The sequence below is a fragment of the Staurois parvus genome, unplaced genomic scaffold, assembly GCF_062004578.1.
Source record: "Staurois parvus isolate SC_StPar_1 unplaced genomic scaffold, SC_StPar_1.0 ptg000012l, whole genome shotgun sequence".
In the NCBI taxonomy this organism is placed as follows: domain Eukaryota; kingdom Metazoa; phylum Chordata; class Amphibia; order Anura; family Ranidae; genus Staurois; species Staurois parvus.
In genome coordinates this window covers 7,140,788-7,168,445 of record NW_028317808.1, presented here as the reverse complement: position 1 = coordinate 7,168,445, position 27,658 = coordinate 7,140,788, and the positions used below count along the sequence as shown (strand labels likewise).

The following is a 27,658-nucleotide window of genomic DNA, read 5'->3' as shown; positions in this document are numbered from 1 at the left end:
ATTTTTCTATTACCTTAATGGTATTTTCTCCCTTTAACCAAGAAACAGAAGGCTTCGGATTTCCCAAAGTATTGCATGGGAGGACAGCTTTCACACCTTCAATAAGTTTTACATTCATTGGTGGACGCGTGATTTTTGGTTCTAAAAACAAAAAGAAAGTATTTCTAACCAAATATGTATTATTCCTGTGATTAAATGATAGATATTAAAAGCTAATAATGAAACATAAAATATCTGTAAGACTATCTATGATGTCTGACTTCTTTCATGGTGCAGGTACATTAAAGGGAATGCGTATTGTTTAAATAATTTCTTTATTTATTATATTACGAAAAAAAAAAAAAAAAAATTACATATACATATTTTGTATTTTCATTTCCAGTCAGCAGACAGCACTATACAGTAGGTGACATTTCACGGTATCTGTCTATTCTTAAAGTGACAATAAATATCCTTATATTTAAAAAATAATCCATATTATTTATTAGCCCTGTAATCTATTTTTCATGAAACCATTTCTTACTGTGTTTTTCTGCTACCCTTCAATGTCTTACATGAGCTCCCAAATCGCTCCTCCCTCCCCCCATTTGTTTAGAACAAACAATGCTCATTAATTACAGTGCTCCCTAAAAATACCATAGTCCATAGTTATGGAAACAAGCAAACAGCTGGTGGCTACGTTCCTATGTACAGTGAGGCCATGAAGAATGAATGTAGCCACCCTTTAACAGAAGGCAGTTGGAGATTTGGAGGATTCAAAGCAATTTGGAGAATATTTTTTAATCCAGAATTTAATGACACTTAATTTTCTTTGTTGAAAAAAGTCAGTTGTTTACAGAATTCATTCTAAAATGTACATAAAAACTCAAACTAAAGTGTAACACTCATAAAACAAAACAAAAAGTAATATCAGTCCACTAAGTGTGTCTATAGTAGAATGTCCATGCAAACAAAAGAACTCCACCATGAATTATAGCTTAAATAATCTTCATATAGTGTAAAAACTCCTTCAGGTGGAAAAAAAAACACCACTCCACACCAATCTCCACGCCAGTGCCCAGATCAAAGGCTTACCGAAACAGTATGACCCTCAACATGAGAAGTCATATAGCGCTTGAAAGAGATTAGCTCAAATCCTGGATCTATGATGTTGCCATTTCACATCATATTTACAGACATTCTCTTTCTATACATAGGGGAATGCGTATAGAAAAATGAGAATGCTCCACATAATGTAAAATCAATGGCATCCAATATTTATTAAAAAAATAAAAACAACGCTACTCATGGTATTGGACCAATGGTACCACAGTTTTACACCTATCCCTAAAGCTAGAGGGTTCTCCATTGCCATACATAAAACCTGCCCATTTCTTCTGTTATTTGTTAGATCTGACCCTGAGGGTAGGTTTTTGTTCCTCAAAGGAATTCATGGCCAGAGGAATACCATTTCTGCTATATATGCCCTGAATACATGGACAGTTGATTTTTTATCTGTCACTCTGAAACAACTTTCAGTTTTCTGAGATGGCATGGTGTTGCTGGGAGGGGAGGGGGGGTGTTTTTAACGTAAAGTCGGACCTTAGCTTGTATTCCTTCTTTGATAAAACCACCTTCTCATATAGAGCCCTGAAACATATTAAGAAACTGCTCAGTGAGTTACATCTTGTTGATAGTTGGAGGACCCTTCCCAAAGCTCAAGAGAGAGAGAGAACTTGGAGACTTAATGAGACTCTCTTGGATGACCCTGCCATCCTGGAATCTGTTTTCCGTTCCATGCTGTATTACTTTGAAACTACTCTGTATGACTTTGAGGAGGTGTCAATGCAAGGGAGAATTGATCGCTCACAGGGCTACGGTGAAGAAAGAGCAACAACAGGAGGTTTTAGATCTGCTAGATAAAATACATGGCCTTAAGCTTAAACACAAACAACACTTTGACCCAGCCGATGCCAAAGTCATGGATGCCCATCGGCACTCTTTATCTCAAGGTTTAGAGCGTAGGGTGAAGGATAAGCTCCAATTTTATGCCCACCATTTTTTCTGAACATGGCAACAAATGTGGCCATTTGTTTTCTGGCATGCTGAAGAAGCAGCAGGCCTCACTCCATATTAATTTTCTAACGGTGCAGGAAGAGCCCTGGATATTACTTCCATTGTGTGGGAGTTCCAATTTTTATGAGGCTCTCTACAATATACAGCAGAGTCCTTCCTCCACAAACACCATTGACCAGGTGAAGGCTTATTTGCAAGAATCAGCTATAATCTGCTTGCCATCAGGTGTGTTGGCGTATCTGGAGTGCCCGATAACTCCTGAAGAATTGGGGGCAGTTATCTAAGATCTCCTAAAGGGTAGGAATCCCGGGCCAGGCAGGTTCACCAACCAATATGATAAAAAGCTGTTCTCCTTCTTAGTAGACCCACTGTGTAATTATTTAAGTTCTGTTAAGCTTGACAAGGCCCTGCTTCCCTAGGCCCTTTTGGCCTACAATACTGTTTTACTTAAGCTGGGGAAAGATCCCCAGTATTGCACTAACTATAAACCGATTTCCTTGTTAAATTCGGACACTAAGATCCTGGCCAAGCTTCTTGCTATTCGCCTTCAAGATCCTATAATGGCACCCTGACCAGACAGGCTTTATTGTGGGCAGTGAAGCTCGAGATAATACCATATGCACTTTACATATCCTACATTGGGGTCAACATGGTCTTGATTGAAGGCCCTGTCCAGAAGGCCTTTGATCGGGTTAATTGGACTTTCTGACAGTCTTGTTGCGTATGCTAGGTTTGGGTGACTGGATACTTGGTTAGATTTTAGCCCTCTAAATTGGCCCTAGGGTGAGGGTAAAGGTCCATGGGATGTTGTGTGAGCATTTCCAAGTCCACAATGGGGCAAAACAGGGGTTTCCACTGTCCCCGTTACTGTTCGCTTTGGTCTTGGAACCTTTACAGGTCCACAGCAACCGGGACAAAGCTGGGGTTACCAACTTACCATAGACTCGGTCGAACATAAACTATCAGCCTATGCTGATGAACTCCTTTTTTACTCGCCCCCAGACCTTTCTCTCCCTGTGCTAATGGAAGAACATAGGTTTGGAAGTATCTCTAACTTTAAAATGATTTAAGTCCGAATTGATGCCCATCTATGTTCCTTTGGAAATGGCTACTTTGTTGCACCACACTTTCCAGTTCCAATGGCAGGTGGAATCACTGCCTTATTTGGAGACCCATATCTCATCTAACCAACGCACCTCATATGACCTTAATTATAGTAAATTATTGGACAGAACTTTGGGGGACTTGATATCCTGGCATGACTACCCTTTAACATGGTTTGGATGAATAAACATACTCAAAATGACTATCCTCCTTCATATCATATACTTATTATACACTATTATGATCTCTGTACCACAATTTATTTTTTGGCGAATCAAACAGGCATTTTTGAAGTTCATATGGTATGGGAAACCATTGAGAATCGCTTATGCTATCTTATGCAGACAAAAACAGGAAGGCGGGGTGGGCCTACCTAAGATAGCTATGTATTACAAGGCCAGGGCCCTAGTTTGGATATTGAACTGGCACCTCTACTAATCTTTGGGTGCCTTTGGAGAAGACCTTGGTGGACAGGAATTTATCAGGGGCCCTGTGGATTTTGTCTCAAGGGTAGCACAAAACCTAAATATACCACTGATCCACACACCTGTCAGATTAGAACCTGCAGCTGTGTTTGTTCAGCTGCTATATCCCCACAGTGCAAGGCTGATTTCACACTGATCCATTTTTCTTCCGCTTTTGCCTTAAAAAAAGTGGAAGAAAAACATGTGACCATGTATTCGTATGGCACTCTTCACACTGATCCGTTGCAGGTCACGTGCGGTTTTTAAAATGCTACTGGCTGCATTTTTGGTGCAGGTTTGGTGCAGTAAAAAAAAGCATAAAAAATGCACCTCCCCATTGAAATCAATGAAAAGCGTGGCAAAAACGCATCAAAAACGCACCCATGGTGCGTTTTTGAGTCACATGTCCCTGCAAAAACATGGCAAAACTGCAGCAAAAATCGTGGTAAAAACGCATAGGTGTTTTTTCTAGGATCAGTATAAAACCAGCCTAACATAGGCTGCCTGCAAACAGCATTAGCCACATAAAAAAACAAAACAAAACAGTGAATAACACTGTACAGGCCACAGCACCTATGTGAATGAGTCTAAAAGACCTCATTTATGCACAGAACTTTATTTATTAACTCAATACAGTTTTATCTTTTAAATTGAGCAGGAATTTGTTTATAAGTTATGTTAGTGTCCGCTACTATAATAATGATTTTAGTGTATTTTAGGGGGAAAGGGGCTGCCAGGTGGGCTGTATGAGCCCTATGTTTTCTGACAGCAGCCTTGCCATCACTGTAACTCTTGTTGATTAGTTTATGTAACTATAGGGCACAATAGGATTACCATTCAGAGGAACATAGGTTTCCCAATCACTCAAAATCTTACCCATTCCACAAGCATAATCTTCTTTAGCAAGCAGGAAAATTACCCCCCCCCCCCAATCCTCGTTGCCAGAGTGACTAACCAAATTCTTAGTTTCACATAATGATTTCACACCTTGACTGATCCTCTGGTCCAGGGCTGTGGATAAGGGGGTACCACCTGTCCTACTGTACGAGGCCCAGGCCAGCAGGGGGGCCCAGGCAGCTGGGTTATTTAGATGTGGGAGGGAGGGTGATCGGCATGGTGGGGGGGAGGTCAATTACTGGAACTGATCCCTTGTATGGTTCCCTCTTCAGCAGTTGAGATCAGACTTCTTCTCTTCTTCCTCCCACTGGCTTTCAGCTGCTGCAGAGACAGCTATACAGGGGATCGGTTCCAGTAATTGACCCCCCCCAAACTGCACCCATCACCCTCCCTGTGTACAATACCTTTTCCCCCTGTTGTTGCCCTGGCCCCCTTGTGTGGCCTCACCCCAGCTTTTCTCCTCTCCTTCCCACTGGCAGCTGCAAGCACAAAATAGGATCCTTCAGCATGGACAGTGAGGGAAGGTTCTGATAAATACGTTACATTTATTATACAGGATTTACCAGCCCCTTCCTTTCCTGAATGAACAAAATGAGTGATTGGTACCAATTACTCACTGTGTTCATTCCTAACTGAAGCCTAGTACATTGTGCCTTTGTTTGGGGAGGGGGGGGGGGGGGCTGTCATGTTGGCTGTACAGGTCCCTGTGGTTTCTAACAGCAGCCCTGCTCTTATCCTCAAAGGGCCTTTTTACTGGCATATTTTCCAAATCCTTAAGAACCAGGTCTTTGAAGACACTAATGGAGGAGGCGAGAGAGCCGGGGGGGGGAGCATTAGCCAGTCCTGAATACTATACACCTAATGGATCCAGTAGGGACTTTATACAGTTGCAAGAAAAAGTATGTGAACCCCTTGGGATTACGTGGAGTTTTGCATGAATTGGGCATAAAATGTGCTCTGAACGTCATCTAAGTCACAACAATAGAAGAACACAGTCTGCTGAACATAATACTACACAAGCATTAGATGTTGCCATGGTTTAATTGCACATAACATGTAAACATTCACAGTGCAGGGAGGAAAAAGTATGTGAACCTTTGGACATAATAACTGGTTGACCCTCCTTTGGCAGCAATAACCTCAACCAAACGTTTCCTGTAGTTGCAGATCAGACCTGCACAACGATCTGGAGTAATTTTGGACCACTCCTCTTCACAAAACTGTTTCAGTGTAGCAATATTCTTGGGATGTCTGGTGTGAATCGCTCTCTTAAGGTCATGCCACAGCATTTCAATCGGGTTGAGGTCAGGACTCTGACTGGGCCACTCCAGAAGGCGTATTCTGTGCTGTTGCAGCCATTGTTTTGTTGAATTACTTGTATGCTTTGGGTCATTGTCCTGTTGCATCACCCATCCTCTGTGGAGCTTCAGTTGGCGGACAGATGGCCGTACGTTTTCCTGCAAAATGTCTTGATAAACTCTGGAATTCATTTTCCCATCAATGACAACAATCCGTCCAGGCCCTGAGGCAGCAAAGCAGCCCCAAACCATGATGCTCCCTCCGCCATGTTTTACAGTGGGGATGAGGTTTTGATGTTGGTGTGCTGTGCCTTTTTTTCTCCACACATAGTGTTGTGTGTTCTTCCCAAACAACTCAATTTTGGTTTCATCTGTCCACAGTATATTTTGCCAGTAGTGCTGTGGAACATCCAGGTGCTCTTTTGCAAACTTCAAACGTGCTGCAATATTCTTTTTGGACAGCAATGGCTTCCTCCGTGGTGTCCTCCCATGTATTCCATTCTTGTTTAATGTTTTCCTTATTGTAGATGTGTCAACAAAAATGTTAGCATGTGCCAGAGATTTTTGTAGGTCTTTAGCTGACACTCTGGGATTCTTCTTTACCTCATGCAGCATTCTGCGCTGTGCTCTTGCAGTCATTTTTACAGGACGACCACGCCTAGGGAGAGTAGCAACAGTGCTAAACTTTCTCCATTTGTAGACAGTCTGTCTTACCGTGGACACATGAACATCAAGGCTTTTGGAGATACTTTTGTAACCCTTTCCAGCTTCATGCAAGTCAACAATTCTTGATCGTGGGTCTTCTGAGAGCTCTTTTCTGCGAGGCATGGTTCACATCAGACAGTGCTTCTTGAAACCAGTAAACCCAAAACAGGTGTGTGTTTTTTAAGGGCAGGACAGCTGTCAGCAACACATCCAATATCATCACACTGATTGGAGTCAAGGTTGGCTCACTCCTGGCTCCAATTAGCTCTGGGAGAAGTCATTAAGCTAGGGCCTCACATACTTTTTCTTCCCTGCACTGTGAATGTTTACATGTTATGTGCAATTAAACCATGGCAACATCTAATGTTTGTGTAGTATTATGTTCAGCAGACTGTGTTCTTCTATTGTTGTGACTTAGATGATGTTCAGAGCACATTTTATGCCCAATTCATGCAAAACTCCACGTAATCCCAAGGGGTTCACATACTTTTTCTTGCAACTGTATATCAAGGATTTGAGCTGATCTATTTTAAGCTCTTAATGATTTCTCAGTTTGAGGGGTATACCATTCTGAGTGTGTTACCTTTTTCATCAGTAATTCATGGTGAAGCTATTTTGTTTGTATGGACATTGTGCTATAGACACACACCGGACTGATTTTAGTTTTGTTTGCTGTTGTTTTATCAGCACTGCACTTTTGTTTGAGTTTACTCGATATTACCATTTTGTATCTAATGGTGTACTAGCTGCTGGATTTCACACAGTAGCATCATTTTTTATTTTAACATAACATTTACATATACAATGGAATGGAACTGAAACAGGGAAGTGACACATTTGCCCACATTCACACTCCCTGTTTACTCTGTTCAAACAGGGCTGTATGAAGTGTTCAATCCACATAATTAGCCTTATAAGCCGTAATCAGCTGTGTCCTGTCAAATGTTTTAGCCAGTGCAATCCAGTGACAGGGTCTCTTTAAACACTTATACACTTAAAAATAAAATTGATCATATTTTCTTTCTACATTCACTGGTGGCTTTAGATTATATGTACAGTAAACTCTCAACTCCAATTCAGATTGAGATAGAAATGAAAGGAAAAACATTTGTGTATAGACATAAAAAACATTATAAATACCTTTTTTTTCTTTTTCATGAGTGATCATGTTCCCTCTGTTCTCAGAAGCTAGTAGAGGAGAAACAGCAGAACACTGGTCTTCCCAGTGGAAAGCTTGGGGGGGGGGGGTGCTGTCAGGACAATTCTGATGATTAGAGAAGAGCAGGCTGAGATCTCTGCACAGCTAGAAAACTGATCAAGCTGTGCTCTTCTGCTTAGTGTGGTCAATTTTTAATAGGAAAGCAGAGGGACTGACTGGAACACCAGGGATTTCACACAGGAAGAAATACAAAGAGAAGAGGATACTCTTTCATACAAGTACTTGGTACAGCAGGCACATATCAGGAATATGAAATGTTGGGTTTACATATTCTTTAATCTTGACTGAAGTCCTTCTTTACACTTCATGGATGAATTTACGGTATTTTTATGAGCTGAAATGCTCTGCTCTCATATAGTTCTTGTGCCAGCTGTTTCGCTGGTAATACAAAAATGTTATATGGTTGAAATGGGATTTAGTTACTAATTAGTGCAAAACACAGAATCAAGTATGCATGAAATTGATTGTTCAATCTAGTTTAAAGGAGAATTTCTGGTAAAAGAATCCTGTCAGTAATAAGTAAGTCATGAGAATAGCCATTTACATGTGTCTGCATTTTGTTTAGCAGAAAAGCAATCATCAGTGTTCATCTCTGTATAATCTAAAAGCCTTCATGTGACATAAGGACTCCTCAGCTTGTTACATACATGGCCGGTGCTTGCACTAGGCATACCAGACGGCCACGTAGCGTGCACTGCCACCTAGGAGCATCTGGGCACTGCAGAGCCCGGCACTCTCTCTGTGTGGGATGCTGCCATGTCATGAATAATCCTTCAGCTGAGAGGAAGGGCAGCAGAGGGGAGGAAGAAAGGACAGAGGAAGATGCCGGCTGTCTGGGGCCAGTGTAGAAGCTGAGCTGCCGCTCCTTCCAGTATTCCTCTCAGACTCAGTCCCTTACTGCAAGCCCGCTGGTGGCTGCTGATCACTGTGAAGTTCCAGCCCTTCTCTTCCCATTCATTAGCGGAGGATGTCTAGTGTCTGTGTGAGTGTGACTTGGCCGGCCGGACATCCATCACATGTGCAATGTGTCGGTGAGTGATGACATCATCATGATCCCACAGCCTGCTCTAGTGCCTGCTGGGCCTGCTGATCTGTATCAGTGTTGGTGGTGGTGTGTTGTGTTGAATCTGTCACTGTGTGGGATCACTCAGTTCAGTTGCCTGCTGTCACAGAGTTTTATCTTCCCCCATTGCCAGGGGACCTCCAGCCTTGGATCTGTCAGAGTGTGGATCCATCATCCTCCACGCACTGCAACTGTCACCCAGCCACAGATACAGTCTGTCCATGACACTGATTTTGTCTTTAATATTGGTGCTGGTGGCATCTTATGGCATTTATTTTTGCAAATTAAAAGAAATCTAGCAGTTTCATGTTTTGTTGATCTATTATGTTCTACTGTTTTTTTTTTTTAATATTTTTTTTTTTTAGGGGGGGGGGGGGGGGCTGCAAGTAGATGGTCTTGACTGGGGCACAAAATAGTCTAGCACTGGCCCTGGTTACATATCATCCTTATCTGCTGCTACTGTAGTCCTGGACACACTCAGTAATCTTGCAACACTATGGCACACTCAAAATTAGCTTTGCTTATGAGGTTTTTAGGAGTTTTAGGGCCCTGTCATAGTGGCATTCGGTCTGGAACCATCTGTCAGTTTTTCCAATGAAATCAGAACGAACCGCAATGTACGAGCAGATTTCGCCCATTCACGTCTTTTAGGCAAGAAACATATTTTTTGCTATTACTTTTGTCCACCTATGGCTATTTTCATCATCAGCTAACAAAAAACTAATCTTCAAAAAAAAAATACTACTTATGTAGAGCAGCACAGTGGCTAAGTGGTTAGTACTACCACCTAGCAGCACTAGGGTCATTAGTTCATAATCCCAGCCATGGCAGTACCTGCCTGGAGTTTGCATGTTCTCTCTGGGCCTGCGTGGGTTTCCTCGGGGTACCCCAACTTCTTCCCACACTCCAAAGACATACTGGTAGGTTAATTGTCTCATGTCTAAATTTGTCTTAGTATATGAATGTGAGTTAGGGACCTTAGATTTTGAGCTCCTTGAGGGATATGTATATATATATATATATATATATATATATATTATATTAATAAATAATATAATAATATATATATATAATATATATATTATTATATAAATAATAAATAAATATAATAATATATATATATATTAATAAACATCCGGACGTCCGGCGAGACGGACGTGTCTCGGCGAGCTCCTGCTCCCCCGGCCCCAATCCGCTGCCATCTGGGCGGCAGCGGACCCTGACGGGGGCCCCACGACCCTCCGGTCCCTGTTCGCCAGCCAGGGAAGGCCACTGGACCTTTCTCCCGGAGCTCCGGGACTTGCGGCCTACCCGGCACCTGAAGCCGCGGCCTCGATTTCTGGCGCGGCCGACCAGGATCGCCGGACATCAGCCCGGACTACTGCCACTCCGCTCCTCGGTCCCCGCCGATCAGGGGATCACCCCTGCGCCCCTACCGCTGCCATCAGGGCCCATCCGGGCCCCTGTGTCTGCTGCCGAGGTCCCCACCAACACCCACAGTCACTCCGTCCCTCCAGCGGAGCTCCGGCGGTTCGCAGCAGCCTGAGGCCTACCGCGGCACCCGAAGCCGCGGTGTTTCCTGCCAGCCGTGGCTGGAATCGCGGCGGGAATTGCGGCCGCGGCGGGACGCCTCCGCTGCTCCGGGAAGCTACCACCACCACCAACGGTCCTGCTAACCCAGGAGGGATCCACCGACGCTCCAGGACACCAGGTACTTCACCAGGGGCGCCCACTACCCACCAGGGAGCCCAACCACCATCACACCGCCAGCCTCCAGGGACTCACTCACTCAGGGATCCCACCATCCACCTGAAACCCCAAACCACCAGGGACCCTAAGCCACTATCCCTCCAGGGATCGCTACTACCCCACCAGGGATAGCACGGCCACAATCCCACCGGGGATCCCCTGCCCACCACCCCACCTGGGATTACCAGCCAGCCACCACACCAGGGAACGCTCGCCCAGCACCCTGATTTCCGGCACGCTATTCCCTCTGGCGACGCCCCGGCGACTAATGGCCCACCACGACCCTTGAAGCTGCGGTCTCTCCTACCGGCCGCAACAGATCACGGTTGAGCACAAACCACGCAGGGCCGACGATCGCTACCGCAACGCCCCGCTCGACTCTGATGACGATCCTTCAACACCTTCAGCGCCTCACGACGCCGAGCCCTCAGCACCCGACGCCTGGCCTCAACAACCCCAGTCACCGAGCCGCCAGCATCACCAGTCGCCGTGCCTACCATCACCCCCAGCCATCGCACCCTACGACCCCTCCACTAGCCGAACCACCGTACCCACTGAAGACATGCCACAGCACCCATGGTCGCCAGCTTACTGCACCCACAGACTGCTGCCAACCAGCTGCCGCCCTCCACCCTCACTCTACCCCTACAGAAGGACTCAAATGACTCTCCCATGGTAACACAGATTCCCCACACACCTTGCCCTGACCTGTATCCCTTCACCTCCCCTGACCCAACTGTCACCGCACCCACCCCAACATGCCTCCTGCACTCCTCCTCATTTTCCTCTCCACCATCCCAAAAATCGCCTCCCTCTACCCGCCTACCCCCCCAAAACAGCTCTACATTGCCCCTTCACTACTCCCCTCTCCCCACTACGGCACTCACCACCTCCTCCTGCTACTCCACTCCCCCGTCGACCCACGTGCCACCACTATCAGACCCACACGCTCCTACACTTCCCATTCCCATGCCACCTTCCTCACCCTTCTCCTTCTCCTATCTGCTGGGGACATCTCCCCGAACCCTGGCCCCTCGCCACCTCACCCCTCCTCTAGGGACCCCCCTGCTCCCGCCAGCTGCCGTAACCCCCTCAACCTCATATCTGTGCCCCTTTTCCCCGCATCCATCCCCCCTCTCTCGGTTGCACTCCTGAACGCCCGCTCGGTCTGCAACAAACTTACTGCCATCCATGACCTCTTTATCTCCCGCTCCCTTAACCTCCTAGCCATCACCGAAACCTGGGTACAGGCCACTGACTCCACCTCCCCTGCGGCACTCTCCTATGGAGGTCTCGTCTGGTCCCATTCACCAAGACTGAGCGGTCACAAAGGTGGTGGGGTCGGCCTGCTCCTATCACCGCTGAGCACCTTCCAGGTCCTCCCTAATCCTCCCTCCCTAACTTTCTCCTCCTTCGAGGCTCACTGCATCCGGCTCTTCTCACCCACCCCCCTAAGGATCGCAGTGATCTACAGGCCTCCCGGATCCATACCCCGCTTCCTGGATGACTTCGCTGCCTGGCTTCCCTTCTTCCTCTCCTCTGAGCTACCAACCATCATCCTCGGGGACTTCAATATCCCCATCAATGACAACAGCCCGGCTACTTCCCAATTCCTCCACCTAACCTCCTCCTTCGCGCTCACACAGCACACTCAATCCTCCACCCACATCATTGGGAACACCCTGGACCTCGTCTTCTCCCACCTCTGTACCCTCAACCAGTTCTCTAACACCCCCTTCCCTCTCTCCGACCACCACCTCCTCACGTTCTCCATCTCCCCTTCCCCTAACTCCCCCCCCCCAGAGCGCCAAACCATCACCAGCCGCAACCTTCGCAACCTGAACCCGGCCCCCCTCCACTCAGCTGCCGACCGCCTACACGACAGAATCCTTCCACTGTCTTGTCCTGACCTAGCCACTAACACGTACAACGACTCACTATCAGCTACCCTAGACTCTCTGGCACCCCTAACCACACGCTACATCAAACCCAGACCGCTCCAACCATGGCAGAACGACCACACTAAATGCCTCAAACGTCGCAGTCGTGCGCTGGAGAGACTATGGCGCAAAACCAGGTCCCCCCGTTCATTCTCCCTCTACAAATCTGCCTTCCTCACTTACACCTCCTCCCTCCACGCCGCCAAGCAGGCTTACTTCGTAAACCTGATTAACACCCTCTCCTCCTGCCCTCGCCGACTCTTCTCCACCTTCAACTCCCTGCTCTCTCCCCCCCCTCCTCCACTCAGTACCTCACTCACCGCCCACGAGATTGCCACTCATTTCCACAATAAAATTGATGCTATCCGTCAGGACATAGTCAACTCGCAATCTACCTCCCCACCTAGCCTCCCCCCCCCTATCTCCCCCTCATCTCTTCCCTCCTCTGACCTCGCAACCGCACTGCCCCCCTCCACACCCAAGACCCCGCTTACCGTAACCCCACCAGCTCTGCACTCCTTCAGCCCCGCTACCACTGAGGAAGTCACCAGGGTCTTCTCTGAAGCCCGCCTCACTACCTGCCCCCTAGACCCTATCCCCTCTCGACTCCTCCAGTCACCCCCCTCTTCCCTCATCTGCTCCCTCACCCACATCTTCAATCTCTCCCTCTCTACCGGCGTATTCCCCTCCCCCCTAAAGCATGCGCACATCACCCCCATACTCAAAAAGCCCTCCCTGGACCCCTCTGACCCAAACAACCTCAGACCCATCTCCCTGCTGCCACTCACTTCCAAACTCCTGGAGTGCTTAGTCTACAACCGCCTAAGCGCCCACCTAACTGACAACAACCTCCTTGATCCACTACAGTCCGGCTTCCGTCCCCTACACTCCACCGAAACCGCCCTCCTCAAAATCACCAACGACCTACTTACCGCCAAAGCCAAAGGCGACTACTCTGTCCTCCTCCTCCTGGACCTCTCCGCGGCCTTTGACACAGTTGACCACCCCCTCCTCCTTAATAAACTATTCTCCCTTGGCGTCAGAGACACCGCTCTCTCCTGGTTCTCCTCTTACCTATCCCGACGCTCCTTCAGCGTTTCCTACAATGGTGCCACCTCCCCTTCCCTCCCCCTCTCTGTTGGGGTCCCCCAGGGCTCTGTCCTTGGACCCCTTCTCTTCTCCATCTACACCTCCTCCCTTGGCAAACTCATACACTCCCACGGCTTCAACTACCATCTCTATGCTGATGACACTCAAATTTACCTCTCCACCCCTCACCTCACCTCCACTTTCTCCGCCCGCATCACTCACCTCCTAAACGACATCTCTGACTGGATGTCGCTCCATTTCCTCAAACTCAACCTCTCCAAAACCGAGCTTCTCGTCTTCCCTCCTGCCCGCGCCCCCCCCCCCATCCTATCCATCACTACTAACATCACCACCATCAATCCCGCCCCGCAAGCCAAAGTCCTTGGGGTCATTCTGGACTCTAACCTCTCCTTCCAACCTCATGTCAAATCACTGACAAACACATGCAGGCTCCACCTCCGCAATATCGCCAAAATACGCACCTTCCTTACCCCAGACACCGCTAAACTACTTGTGCACTCCCTGATTATCTCACGCCTTGACTACTGCAACTCCCTCCTCACCGGCCTACCCCAGTGCAAACTCTCCCCGCTTCAGACCATCCTGAACTCAGCTGCCAGACTCATCCACCTCACCAGCCGCTCCACCTCTGCCACCCCCCTCTGCCTCTCCCTCCACTGGCTCCCTATCGCCCAACGCATCAAATTCAAACTACTCACTCTGACCTACAAAGCCATTCACAACACTGCCCCTAACTACCTCACCGACCTGATTCCCAAGTACCACCCTACCCGTACCCTTCGCTCTTCACAGGACCTCCTTCTATCTTGCTCCCTGGTCTCCTCCTCACACGCACGTCTGCAAGACTTCTCCAGGTCCTCCCCCATCCTCTGGAACTCACTACCCCAATCCATCAGACTGTCACCTTCCCTCCTCACCTTCAGGCGCTCCCTGAAAACCCACCTCTTCAGGGAAGCCTACCCCACCCTCACCTAACTGCTGCTCTCCTTCATTCCTCCTACCACTCCATCCCCCACAGCCACTTCCTCCTGTACCACTACCCCCTCCCTCCCAGATTGTAAGCTCGAAAGAGTAGGGCCCTCTTACCCCTCGTGTGCTGTTCGTAGCTGCTGTAATGTTTCATGTATTGTCCCCCCCTCTATTGTACAGCGCTGAGCAAACCCTTTGGCGCTATATAAACTCAATGTAATGTAATGTAATGTAATATATATATATACACACACTATATTGCCAAAAGTATTGGGATACTTGCCTTTACACACACATGAACTTTAATGGCATCCCAGTCTTAGTCCGTAGGGTTCAATATTGAGTTGGCCCACCCTTTGCAGGTATAACAGCTTCAACTCTTCTGGGAAGGCTGTCCACAAGGTTTAGGAGTGTGTCTATGGGAATGTTTGACCATTCTTCCAGAAGAGCATTTGTGAGGTCAGGCACTGATGTTGGACGAGAAGGCCTGGCTTGCACTCTCCACTCTAATTCATCCCAATGGTGTTCTATCGGGTTGAGGTCAGGACTTTGTGCAGGCCAGTCAATTTTCTTCACCCCAAGCTTGCTCATCCATGTCTTTATGAACCTTGCTTTGTGCACTGGTGCGCAGTCATGTTGGAACAGGAAGGGGACATTTCCAAACCCCTAAAGAGCCGCTTGGTAACTTTGGGTTCTTTGTTCTCCACCATATATATTAGCAGCCACTCAGGGGAATGTACAAGTTAAAATGAGAATGCTGCACATAGTATAAAATCAATAGAATCCAAGACTGTGCTGTGCAAATCAAACTCCCCTGGGGAATACACAGATCGCGTCTGGATTTTGTAATACATGTTGTCACGAGTGTGGGCTCAGCCCTACATATTTTATTAAAAATTATATTTTCCAGGAATCCAATTCACGGTGGAGTTCCTTTGTTTACATGGACATTCTACTATAGACACATAGGGGTTTATTTACTAAAGCTGGTTCACTCAAAATCTGGTGCACTTCTGCATGGAAACCAATCAGCTTCCAGGTTTTATTGCTAATACTTAATTGAACAAGCTGACATTAGAAGCTGATTGGTTACCATGCACAGCTGCACCAAATTCTTAGTGAACCAGCTTTAGTAAATCTCACCCATACTGTACAGTATACTGGACTGATATGCATTTTTTGTTTTATGAGCGTTGCATTTGGGTTTATTTGATATTACCATTCTGTATGCCGGTTTAGGGATTTAAACATTTAGTGATTTTCTTAATTTTAAAAGAGAATTTATAGAGCTTCGGTCTAAATGAAATGGTTTTGCAAAGGGATTTATGGGAAAGCTTTAATTATAACATGTTATCAACTTTGTATTAGCTTCTGAAGATGCAATGCTAATGTAAGGGTCAGATTTTGGGGTCTAAAGTTGAACGCACCCTATGGACTGAATAAAAAAAAAAAATAACAAATTACTCCTTCCATGCTATACAGCATGGATGAATGAATCTCCTGCTACAACTATTTCAGATGCAGCCACCTTTAGCAGCTGCCAGAATACCCAGACAGCAGCTGTTCAGCCGAAAAAGTCCAGGTCTTTTTATTAGAAAATGTTTGGAAAGAGGGGGCTGACAGAGCCACTGTCATAATGAATTTCAGCCTTATCTCTGTTCTCTTTTTTTTTCCCATCCCCTACATCTCTTTCGACATTCTGCTAAAACATTGTGATCAGTACTGCTTTGACCTGAAGAAGAGGACATTCCCCGAAAGCTTGTCCTCAAAATTGTATGTTAGTGCAAATAAAAAAAGTATCACGGACAGTACTCAATTGTTTCAGCCTTCTCACCAGGAACTGGCCAACATTTGCATAGTGTATGGATGGCTTAACTTACAAAAGTGAAAAATTAGACCTCAGGCTAGACAGACTCATTAAATTGTTGTGCTCATATAGCTTTAAGATCACTGGAAATCACTGAGAGGTAAACTGGATTGTTATTACCACCACCACCACGTTGTTCTAAGAGCTTTGGAGGAGTAGGTACTTTTTTAAAGTTGGGTTGCTGTCTTTTTAGTCTTGTCTTTGGGTTATGCTGCAAAGTGAGGCTGGTTTTCTAAAGTAGTTCAGAATATTCACACATGTGAATATACATTCTGTTAATCAATCATTTGAAAAGCAAGTCTTATATTACTGGTGGGTAGTGAGTCAATTCTTCCATTCTTCAAGAAAATACACCATTGCCATTCAACACTTTTTGGGTGTGTTGGATAGTTTGACCCTCCTCTGCTCTGTTGTGGTTCCTCCATGCAGTCACTACGTTGCTACATAAACACGTGTCTGTATTTCATGAAAATGATTGAAGACTTGACTTGCCGCCCACTGGGCAGGTGACCATTAAAGTGGTTCTAAAGGCTTAAGGTTTTTTATCTTCATGCATTCTATGCATAAATGTAAACAATCTTTTGTGTGCAGCATCCCCCCAGCCCCCCTAATACTTACCTAAGCCCCCTCTCGATCCAGCAATGTGCACTGGAGTCTGAGCTATCCCAGGACTCCCACTTCTCATTGGCTGAGCCAGAAGTGGGAACCATTGCCTCCTGCTGCTGTCAATCACAACCAGTGAGCCAATGAGAAGAGAGAGGGGACAGAGCCGAGCAGCATCTCCGTGTGTGAACGGACACATGGAGCAGCGGGTGCCCCCTTAGCAAGATGCTTACTGTGGGGGCACCCAACAGGAGGGAGGGGAAAGGAGAACCTGAGAAGAAGAGGGCTGCTCTGTGCAGAACCACTGCACACGGCAGGTAAGTATGACATGTTTGTTATTTTTTCTTAAGAAAAAAAAAAAAAACCTTTAGAATCACTTTAAGCTTCTTCTTATGTAGGCTGCTCATGCTTTAATTATATAAAAAATCTGCAAGGTGGCAGTTTAGTGAAAACAAATGGCAGTTAAATACACATACTATAAGGTCAGGCTATGAACTCTTCTTAGAGTTTAAGGTAGCAGCAGGGGCGGTCCGACCATTTGAAAACTCGGGCACTGCCCGAGGGCCCGGGGTCAGTAGGGGGCCCCATGAGATGCCCCTGGTACCTTTTTCATAGGCTTTTTTGAGTTTGGGCAAGGCCACAGGGGCCCCATGATCCTCTATTGCCCGGGGGCCCCATGAGTTGTCAGTCCGCCCCTGGGTAGCACCATCTAGAGTGAACACAGTACCATGGCCCAAAAACAACAACAGAATGTATGTAAACTCTATAAATGACTTTTTCTTATTTGCTCCTTTTTGATCTGTTAAATATACCAGTGTTTTGTTATATCTGTCAAAACATAGCCGCTGATCCTCCCAGATATCTAGTGAGCTGCTTGAATTTTACCTAGTGAGTTTTAACTTTATTTCTGCTACACTTTTATTGGATAGCATTGTTCACAATTTTTTGTGGATTCCGAAACCCTCCCCTCAATGTTATGGATAATAGGAGAGGGGGTCCTATTAGGTGTTCGTAGCTAAATCAGGAGAGCAGCCTAGTGCAACACTGCTCATCCTTATGTACTTCATAGTATGTAAGCATTGACACCCTAAAACAGGCAGTGTGTTACTGGCAGGATCACCAGGTGAAAAAAAGGAAAATGAATGCACCACATCTGAAAACTGGTAAGCTGCAGTATATTAATTTTATGTTCTTGTTGTAGATGCATTTTAAAGCAGAACTCTGGGCAAACACTTCTTTACATGTCTTTGTTGCTGATTTATTACCTTCACTGAATATGCCATTCATCTTTTGGTTCGCTCAGTAGTTGTGCTGAAATAGCCTATTCATTTTCAAATCAAACTGTTAATTCTCTTTAGTTTCCTATTTGTAAGGCCAGTGGCTCCTATGCCTCATATTACCCCAGCCTCTGGTCTTGGCACATTCCTTCTGTAGTTCTTTCTTCAGGAAACAGTGATGTAATTCCGCCCCACTTGCAATGGTGGGCAGACCGAGACTCTCAGACAAATTCAACATGTACAGGCCTAGTGTACCTGCCCACATTCACTCAAATTCTCTGTGGTTGATGGGAACTATAGTTTCCTTTTACTGCAGAGAGAGGAGAGGATATGATGCAATCCCTCTGTTACACCTTCTCCTTGGCAGAGCAGATGCTGTAATCTTTTGAATTACAGAGGTGAGGTCATGAAAATTTAATGAGACTTTTCTCCTAAATGGTAAGGATTTTCAAAATTTTAATTATTGTTTTGTGCTTTTGTTTTGTATAGGGGAGTCTACTAATGGGTGATTTTTTTTGCCTTCCAGAAGTTCTTCTTTATGTTTATATTTCCTTTAATAGATTTAGGCTTTTCTTCTAGGAGAAGGAATTATATAGACAACATGCAAGCAATGTTGATAACTGATTATAAGGATCCCATATTTTTAAACAAAGGTTATCTCTTGACATGCTGGATTTATATCAGTTGTTTTAAAAGCATCTGAAAAAAAATTGACAGGCCTGCTTAACTGGGTTTAAAGGAGAGAACAACTGTTGGCACAAAGTGAACTCATTTTTATTATCATTGACACTTACTCATTTTCACTTGTAAAGCTCCACAGCTTTCGGCAGGGTCTCCCACACCATTTTTAGCCACACAGCAATATACACCATCGTCGCCTTCCTCCACACTGAGAATGGTCAGGAGTTGTCCATTTTCTCGAATGCTGTAGCGTGTGTCAAACAACCTGTGGGCAAAATGTTAGATTTACTACCATTTATTTTTCAAGCTAGCATACTAACATCAAATATGTACTCAGTGAGGGTGATTTACCAAAGGAACAGGGAGCTTTTACTTTGTACAGTGAATGTTACTTAGCTGTTTTCCCTTTGTAAAGTTATCTAGCTAAGGCTTATACACTTTTCTTGTACAATTTTGCATTAGATGTACCAAAACCATATAATATGAGGTCAAACCAAAACAGGCCCTTGAACTACACAGTTGAAGGTAATGTTCTTATATCAAACTAGAATTCAAATCGCAATTTAAGGAGGTGCAGTGAAGCAAAAACAAATACAATCAACCAAAAATATCTATGTAAATAAACTAAATCACCCAGTGTCATCAAAATGTACAAAAAAGGTGATGCCATATAAAGTCCATAAATAATGTCCATAAATAATGTCCATGTTATTCACTTATTTTTTTTGTCTTCCACCAAGCAAACCTTCACAAGTATATTGTGCACATCCACTCTTTTCTGGTAAGATACTCACCAGCTCACCATGTCTCATAGCAATAATCATCATGCAGTGCTTTTGTTAATGTGGGATCCCCCACCTTTCTTCAGAAACACAAACCTCCAGTTCCTCTTCTGCTCATATTGCTCAACAGCCATATATCAAAGAAAAAGAGGGAACTTCCATAGCGTAATACTAGATAAACGTTTTATTTAAAATGGATAAAAACCTACTCACAGTCATATAAAACAAAGTGTATTCCAAAAGATCCCAGTAAGGCAATCACAAACTCCATCAATGCCGTTACTTGTTGTGTACAGGCTGAGTAATTGACGCCTCATACAGACCTCTAACGCGCCACATCCAGTGAGTTGCTTCCAGATCTATCTCTAATGTCACTTCCAGTTGCCATGTGATTAGATTTTATCGCTGTCTGTATCCCCACTAGTTCTGCTGTCCGTGGTAACAACCTCACTTTGTAGAGATTTCCTCTCAATTCCTGTTGTGCCCATGGGACAGAAAGTAAAATTATAACTCCCCCTTATCCAAAATAGAAAAATGTTTTGTCTCCAGTTCAGTCTTACATTTATTTTTGGGGGGATTTATGCATCTATACAGTGGCTATAGAACAGTAAAAACAGCACATAAGGAAATATACAGCTGTGCTAAAAAATTTGCCTATCCTGGCAGAAATTATGAAATTCCAGCATTGATATTGAATATATGACTGATCATACAAAAAAACTGTCTTTTATTTAATGACAATGATCATGTGAAGTCATTTATGACCACACGGTTGTTTGGCTCCTTTTTAAATCATAATAACAGAAATCACCCAAATTACTCTGATCGAACGTTTACATACCCTGAAATGTTTGGACTTGGTACAGACACACAAGGTGACACACAGGTTATAAAGGCAATTAAAGGTTACTTTTCCACATCTGTATCTTTTTAATTTGCAATTAGTGTCTGTGTATACCGGTAAAAATTCAATACGTTTGTTAGCGCTCACGTGGATGCACTGAGCAGGCTAGATACTGAACCGTGGGGATCAGAAAAGAACTGTCAAAAGACCTGCTTAAAGATATTCCAAGTCTTGAATATGCCAGTCAGTACTGTTCAATCACGTATTAAGAAGTGGAAAATTTGGGGATCTCTTGATACCAAAGCCAAGGTCAGGTAGATCCAAGAAAGATTGTGGCAACAACTGCCAGATAAATTGTTCCGGATTCAAAGAAAAACCCACAGGTAACCTCAAAAGAAATACAGGCTGCTCTGGAAAAAAATGGTATGGTTGTCTCAAGGAGCACAATACAACAATACTTGAACAAAAATGAGCTGCATGGTCGAATTACCACAAAGAAGCCTTTACTGCACTGATGCCTTAAAAAATCCTGGTTAGAATATGCCTGACAAGACCTTGATACGCCTCACTTTTGATCAGTCATATTTTCAATATCAATGCCAAGATTTCACAATTTCTGCCAGGGTATGCAAATGCAAACTTTTGAGCACAACTGTATGAGCTGGGAAATAGACAAAAGAGTGTGTGTGGGTGGAGTTAATCATGGGCAGTTTCACCATGCAAGACATATCTATAATTCTAAAAGAACTAAGAGTTCACTGGAACTGATGTAAGAATGAGGATGTATGTGTTCTGTTTAGTTATATATTTATATATTTTGTAAGTATACTGATGCTCCAGTAGGCTGAACACTTTTTTCACCTGTTTGGTTGGTTAGGTTAACGGAAGTTTCACTGACACACATATGATGCTTGATCTGAGCATATATCATGATTGGAAACAGTACAATATGAGGGGACATCTTTACATTTACACACATCCCTCAGCTCCTAGCGATATGAACACTTCTACTCAACTGTTTAGACAAGTAGAAGGTAAGCAAACGGAAAATGTTATGCTTAACTGTTCTGTGCAAGCACAATTTAGATAAACTCATTGGAAACACATCTACGTGCTGACGAGTGCCAAAAATGTGTTTGATGACCTTATTTCATTTCATTTTTCCATTCTAGGAAAAGCCTGAGAAATGCACCATGGTAGTGGAGCAAAATGTACTCTGTTATTACACTTTTATCTATGTTCCGCTAATGAATACTACTACTCAATGATTTCAAAGTGGACTCCATGAAATATTACTATGATGAAAAGCTCCTGGCAGAAAGTTATTCTACATTAACAAATAGAAAGGCTTTGAGAAGTTGTATCTGATACTGTGCTGTGAGAACTATGGAAGCTGCCATTTCTGACCTCAGTTTCTGGTTGTCAAGCTGGCATGCTAACACAACAAGTTACTAAACTGGAACAAGCATGCAGATCAGGAACTCTTGCAGTGAAGCTGTTAAATTGATAGCCAGGCAACAAGCATTCCCCTAAGGAGAACACCATTGGCTGTAAGAATCTCAGCTTTATTATAATTCCAGGCTAACAGATAAACATATTACCTGCCAAAAAAGTTGTAACTCTGTTTAGGCAGTCATGTAATTTACTCGCTTCACCTCCTTGCAGAGGTGACACCAGTATTTCTTCTATCTCTTCAACAAATGTAAAAACATGTTCCTTTATAAAGTACATTTGCATTCTCAAGACTGTGACATGAAGCCCATTCTTGGAATTATACTGTATTACCAGAAATTATAAAGCAAATTTCTTTCAAATAAGAAAATGTTAAGATCTCCAGTTTCCCAGAACCAACCAATGTGTGATTCATTATAGATCTGTGTTAATTGCTGCAGCATTACACAGCCGAGTGCAGGCTTTGAGTAGGCTTTTGCCAAATATTCATCCCCTGCTAGCATAGTTCAGTGGCTGCTTAGTGTAATCCATGGGAGTAATATCTATTGTTGGGAAACGTATAAATAGAATGGCAGGCTATAGCGGTTGTAATTTAGTGGACTAGATCAGAAACAGTTACCTTGTTTGACATTTGTGGACTATACAAGAGAACAGGGTTGTACTAGAGATGTGTGCATTCACTATTAAGGACAACCAAATCAAGTTTGCATCCAAGCGGCTCCCTGCAACTAACAGTTGCTGCGAAGGACTTACCAGATCACTCCTGACAAGATAGAATGGCAGTTGGCTAGCACCAAATAGGAAAGCATAGCACATCTTTATTAGATATCAAAAATATTCCTCACATAAAAAAGAATGGCTTTGGCTCAACATCTCAGACTCAAACAATTAGAGTATCAAGAAAACTCTCTATGATTTAAGCACTGACAGAGGTCATGGACTGCATTAATAAACTTTAATTAATGAAAATAACACATATATACATATACCCATTAAAAAAAAATGTTATGGGTCAAAGGTCATGACTATGGATCTAATGAATCCGGTATCATTTATACATTAATGTGAAGTAGAAACTGATGTGAAGTGAGGGACTGCGATGTGTGGGGGACTGAGGACACTGATGTAAGAACAGGATTATGATATATTCACTTGAAGTAGCGCAATTTCAAATCCGCAGGTCAGTGCGATTTCATGTGCAACTTACCTCTGTGTGACTTCATGCACAGATGTTTATGCAAGTTGCAAATGAAATTGCAAAAAATAGAGCAGGAGCCTTTTTTCTAAATTGATGAAGCACCACAAAGTTGGAGTCACACTGACTTGAACGGTTCCAAAGGCACAAATAGGGTGCAACTCATAATGCGATTTGGAACTGTCAAATCGCATGACAAGTCACACCAATGTGAACCAGGGCTTATTGTCAAAGCCTAATTGAACAAGCTCAAGCTAGAAGCTGATTGGGTGCCATGCACAGCTGCACACAGCACCCCAGATTTGTACGCTCCAGTTTTAGTAAACCTCCCCTTCTGTGTGTCACTTGTCCTCACTTGGCTAATAAAATGGTTTTGGCTGTTTGGGAATGTAATAAGTTATAATCCCAAAAATCTATTTATTTACCTTAGGTCAGGAATGGGAAAGAAATTGTATTTTAAACTTCACGCACAATAGTTCCCACACACAATAGATATATGTAACTGGATGGGTTAGTAAGGAGTTTTACAGTCACATTTGGAAATAACCCCAATAGAATGTTATATTTAGAGATGAGCGAATTATTCAAAAATTCGATTCGGCTGATTCGCCGAATTTGCGGAATAAATTTGATTCGATGCGAATTTATTCGCTGCGAATTTAACTTATTAAAAGGGTTTCTAGGCTTCAGAGAGCCTTTGTATTAGTGCAGAACACTGTACCTTTAATTTAAATGCCCTTGGAGTCTGCTGGGGAAGAGAAATAATACTGTCAGTCAGTATGACATGCAGATGAGTGCCGTCGATCTTAGAATCACCGCACACTTCACTCATTTGGGCAGTCACGGGGCACGACGAAGAAGATGAAGAAGAAGATGAAGAAGAAGAAGAAGATGAAGAAGAAGAAGAAGATGAAGAAGATGAAGAAGAAGAAGAAGATGAAGAAGAAGAAGAAGATGAAGAAGAAGATGATGAAGAAGATGATGATGAAGAAGATGATGAAGAAGAAGATGATGAAGAAGAAGAAGATGAAGAAGATGAAGAAGAAGAAGATGAAGAAGAAGAAGAAGATGAAGAAGAAGAAGAAGAAGAAGAAGAGGATGAGGAAGAAGAAGAAGAGGATGAGGATGCAGAAGAAGAAGAAGAAGAAGAAGAAGATGAGGATGAAGAAGAAGAAGAAGATGAAGAAGAAGATGATGAAGAAGATGATGATGAAGAAGATGATGAAGAAGAAGATGATGAAGAAGAAGATGATGAAGAAGAAGAAGATGAAGAAGAAGAAGATGAAGAAGAAGAAGAAGAAGATGAAGAAGAAGAAGAAGAAGATGAAGAAGAAGAAGAAGATGAAGAAGAAGATGAAGAAGAAGAAGAAGATGAAGAAGAAGAAGAAGAAGATGAAGAAGAAGAAGATGAAGAAGAAGAAGAAGAAGCAGAAGAAGATGATGAAGAAGATGAAGAAGAAGAAGAAGAAGAGGATGAGGATGAAGAAGAAGAAGAAGAAGATGAGGATGAAGAAGAAGAAGAAGATGAAGAAGAAGATGATGAAGAAGATGATGATGAAGAAGATGATGAAGAAGAAGATGATGAAGAAGAAGATGATGAAGAAGAAGAAGATGAAGAAGAAGAAGAAGATGAAGAAGAAGAAGATGAAGAAGAAGAAGAAGAAGAAGAAGAAGAAGAAGAAGATGATGAAGAAGAAGAAGATGAAGAAGAAGAAGAAGAAGAAGATGAGGATGAGGAAGAAGAAGAAGAGGATGAGGAAGAAGAAGAAGAAGAAGAAGAAGATGAGGATGAAGAAGAAGAAGAAGAAGATGAGGATGAAGAAGAAGATGAGGATGAAGAAGAAGAAGAAGAAGATGAGGATGAAGAAGAAGAAGATGAGGATGAAGAAGAAGAAGAAGAAGAAGAAGAAGAAGAAGAGAATGAGGATGAAGAAGAGGATGATGATGAAGAAGAAGAAGAAGAAGAGGAAGAGGATGAGGATGAAGAAGAGGATGAAGAAGAAGAAGAGGATGAGGATGAGGATGAAGAAGAAGAAGAAGAAGTAGGATGAAAATAAGAAGAATTCCAGTACAGCAAAAAGTGTATCTGCAGAGAGCTCCGCTATTTCTGACAGTTCTCTGACAGTTCCTTCACATTTACAGCGGTTGAAACATTGTATCTATTTGTTTCTGAATAAAAACATCTGTATCCTAAATGGAAACAAATAGATACAATGTTTCAACCGCTGTAAATGTGAAGGAACTGTCAGAGAACTGTCAGAAATAGTGGAGCTCTCTGCAGGGACACTTTTTGCCGGCTGTAGAAGGGATGAAAATCGGCCGATCGGGAAAAATTCGATTCGTGCATCCGAAGTTTGCTAATTTTCGGATTCGGTGCGAATCGAATTTTTCCTAATATTCGAAACGAATTCCACTTCGCCAAGTTCGATTCGCTCATCTCTAGTTATATTCACTAGAGTAAGTATAGTTAAATATAGGGTTCTGGGCTAAGGTCCATTGTATTTGTGGACTGATGCTGGAGATTTACTATTAAAATGCTCAGCTGAAGTCTCTTTGTAGTGCAGAACTACCTCATATTATAATTTTAAACCAATTTTGGAAATACCTTAAAATACAAACTCTTGTGCCTCCTGGATTGTGCAGTCATATTTAGACACATGGCACAACGTCTATTGCAGAAAAGTGGATAAAACTATGAAAATAGAGGTTTTTAGTACTTTATCTTTTTGACTGCTTATCTACTGTATTTAGGTTGGGCTAACCTGTGCTCACACAATGCACATTAAAGTATTTACATGTATTGAATAAGCAAAAAGAGCACATTAAAACTAGCACCAGTCACTTCTGTATTTATAGGCATTGTTGAGAAATTCATCTTTAAAGCTCACATAGAGGTACATAAATCACAAATCCTCTCCACTTCATTTACCACTAGGGCCCATTCACACTTACTGCGGTGACTTGCATTTTTATCCACTGGATCAACGCAGGAGACTGCTAGGGCCCACAGAAAACATATGTTTCTATGTGCTCCATTCACATTCCAATGCTGGAGTGATGTGTGGTGTAGAGGAATGCAGACATGCTGCATCTTTCCTCCCCGCACTTCGTAGCCTGATCACTGCTAAAAAAAAAAGTTGACAGTACCAAGGCACTTCTCATTACTGCTCCTACACAGCAGACAACAGCCACATGCTAAAATGGATCAATCTAATAAGTGGCTTCCGGTGAATATACTTTCAAAGCAGCATATTGGTAGCATGCAGGGGGGAATGACAACTCATGGGGCCCCCGGGCAATAGAGGATCATGGGGCCCCTGTGTCCTTGCCCAAACTCAAAAAAGCCTCAAATGATCAGTCCGCCCCTGGTAGCATGTCAGCCTTTTTATGATAACACACAGCAGGCGCTGCAAAGCTGTTATAAACAGACCAAAACCTGACTTTAGAGGCTTTGTTGTGATCTTTGAGGATAAATTACTTCAGAGCAGGGGTGGACTGACAACCCATGGGCTCCCAGGCAATAGGGGATCATGGGGCCCCTGTGTCCTTGCCCACACTCAAAAAAGCCTGTAAAAAAGGTACCAGGGGCATTTCATGGGGCCCCCTACTGACCCCGGGCCCTCGGGCAGTGCCCGAGTGCTCAAATGGTCAGTCCGCCCCTGCTTCAGAGTACAAATAGCTAGAGAGGCCAGTGATGGTTTATTTATAAACTCTTCTAACTATACTTCTTACGCATAGTTACATAGTTGGAATACAGTCACCAGTCCATCCAGTGCATCCTATGTGGGTGTGTGTGTGCTCTTGTCAAAAATGATATCCCATATTACTTATTCTTAAAAATATGTAAACACTTTTCAAAGCTCATAGTCTGGACACATCTTTAACGGCATCCGCACCACCTTATAGCAGACATACTGCTACAGGGCAGCATGGATGTGCAAAATCACATATATATATATATACGTGATTTTGCAGTTCCAGGTAGGGAGCGCATGTGCGCCCTATCCAGACCTCCGTTTGAGGCTTTGTCTGTCAATCAGGCACCCGGAAATCTCCGAGGGTTTCCAACTGGGGAGAAACCTGTATGTAAACAATACAGATCTCTCCCCTGTCAGGTCCTGCACACTGATTTGTATGGCTCTGCATAGCAGAGCCATACAAAGCAGTGTGCTTACAATGAAACACACACACAGCCCCCATAGTAAAACGGCACACAGTTAACCCTTTGATCGCCCCACATGTTTCATAGCCTGCCCAGTGCCATTAGTACAGTGTCAGTGTTTTTTTATTAGCACTGATCACTCTATTGGTGCCACTGGAGATGTCGGTGACACTAAGTCAGTTCCCCCCCGTGGCAGAATGCCCACCGCAGTCCTGCAATAAG

General features: G+C 43.8%; 1 protein-coding gene across 1 annotated transcript in view; it reads right to left on the bottom strand.

Moving 5' to 3' along the window:
* The window catches only part of MUSK (muscle associated receptor tyrosine kinase), a 214,889-nt gene that overhangs the window by 126,981 nt on the left and 60,250 nt on the right, over positions 1 to 27,658 (bottom strand). The window contains exons 3-4 of the mRNA XM_089674715.1: positions 19,115 to 19,266; positions 14 to 141 (exon numbers count right to left, since the gene is read on the bottom strand). Coding sequence (XP_089530841.1) covers positions 14 to 141; positions 19,115 to 19,266 — 280 coding nt within the window. The remainder of the gene's footprint in view (positions 1 to 13; positions 142 to 19,114; positions 19,267 to 27,658) is intronic.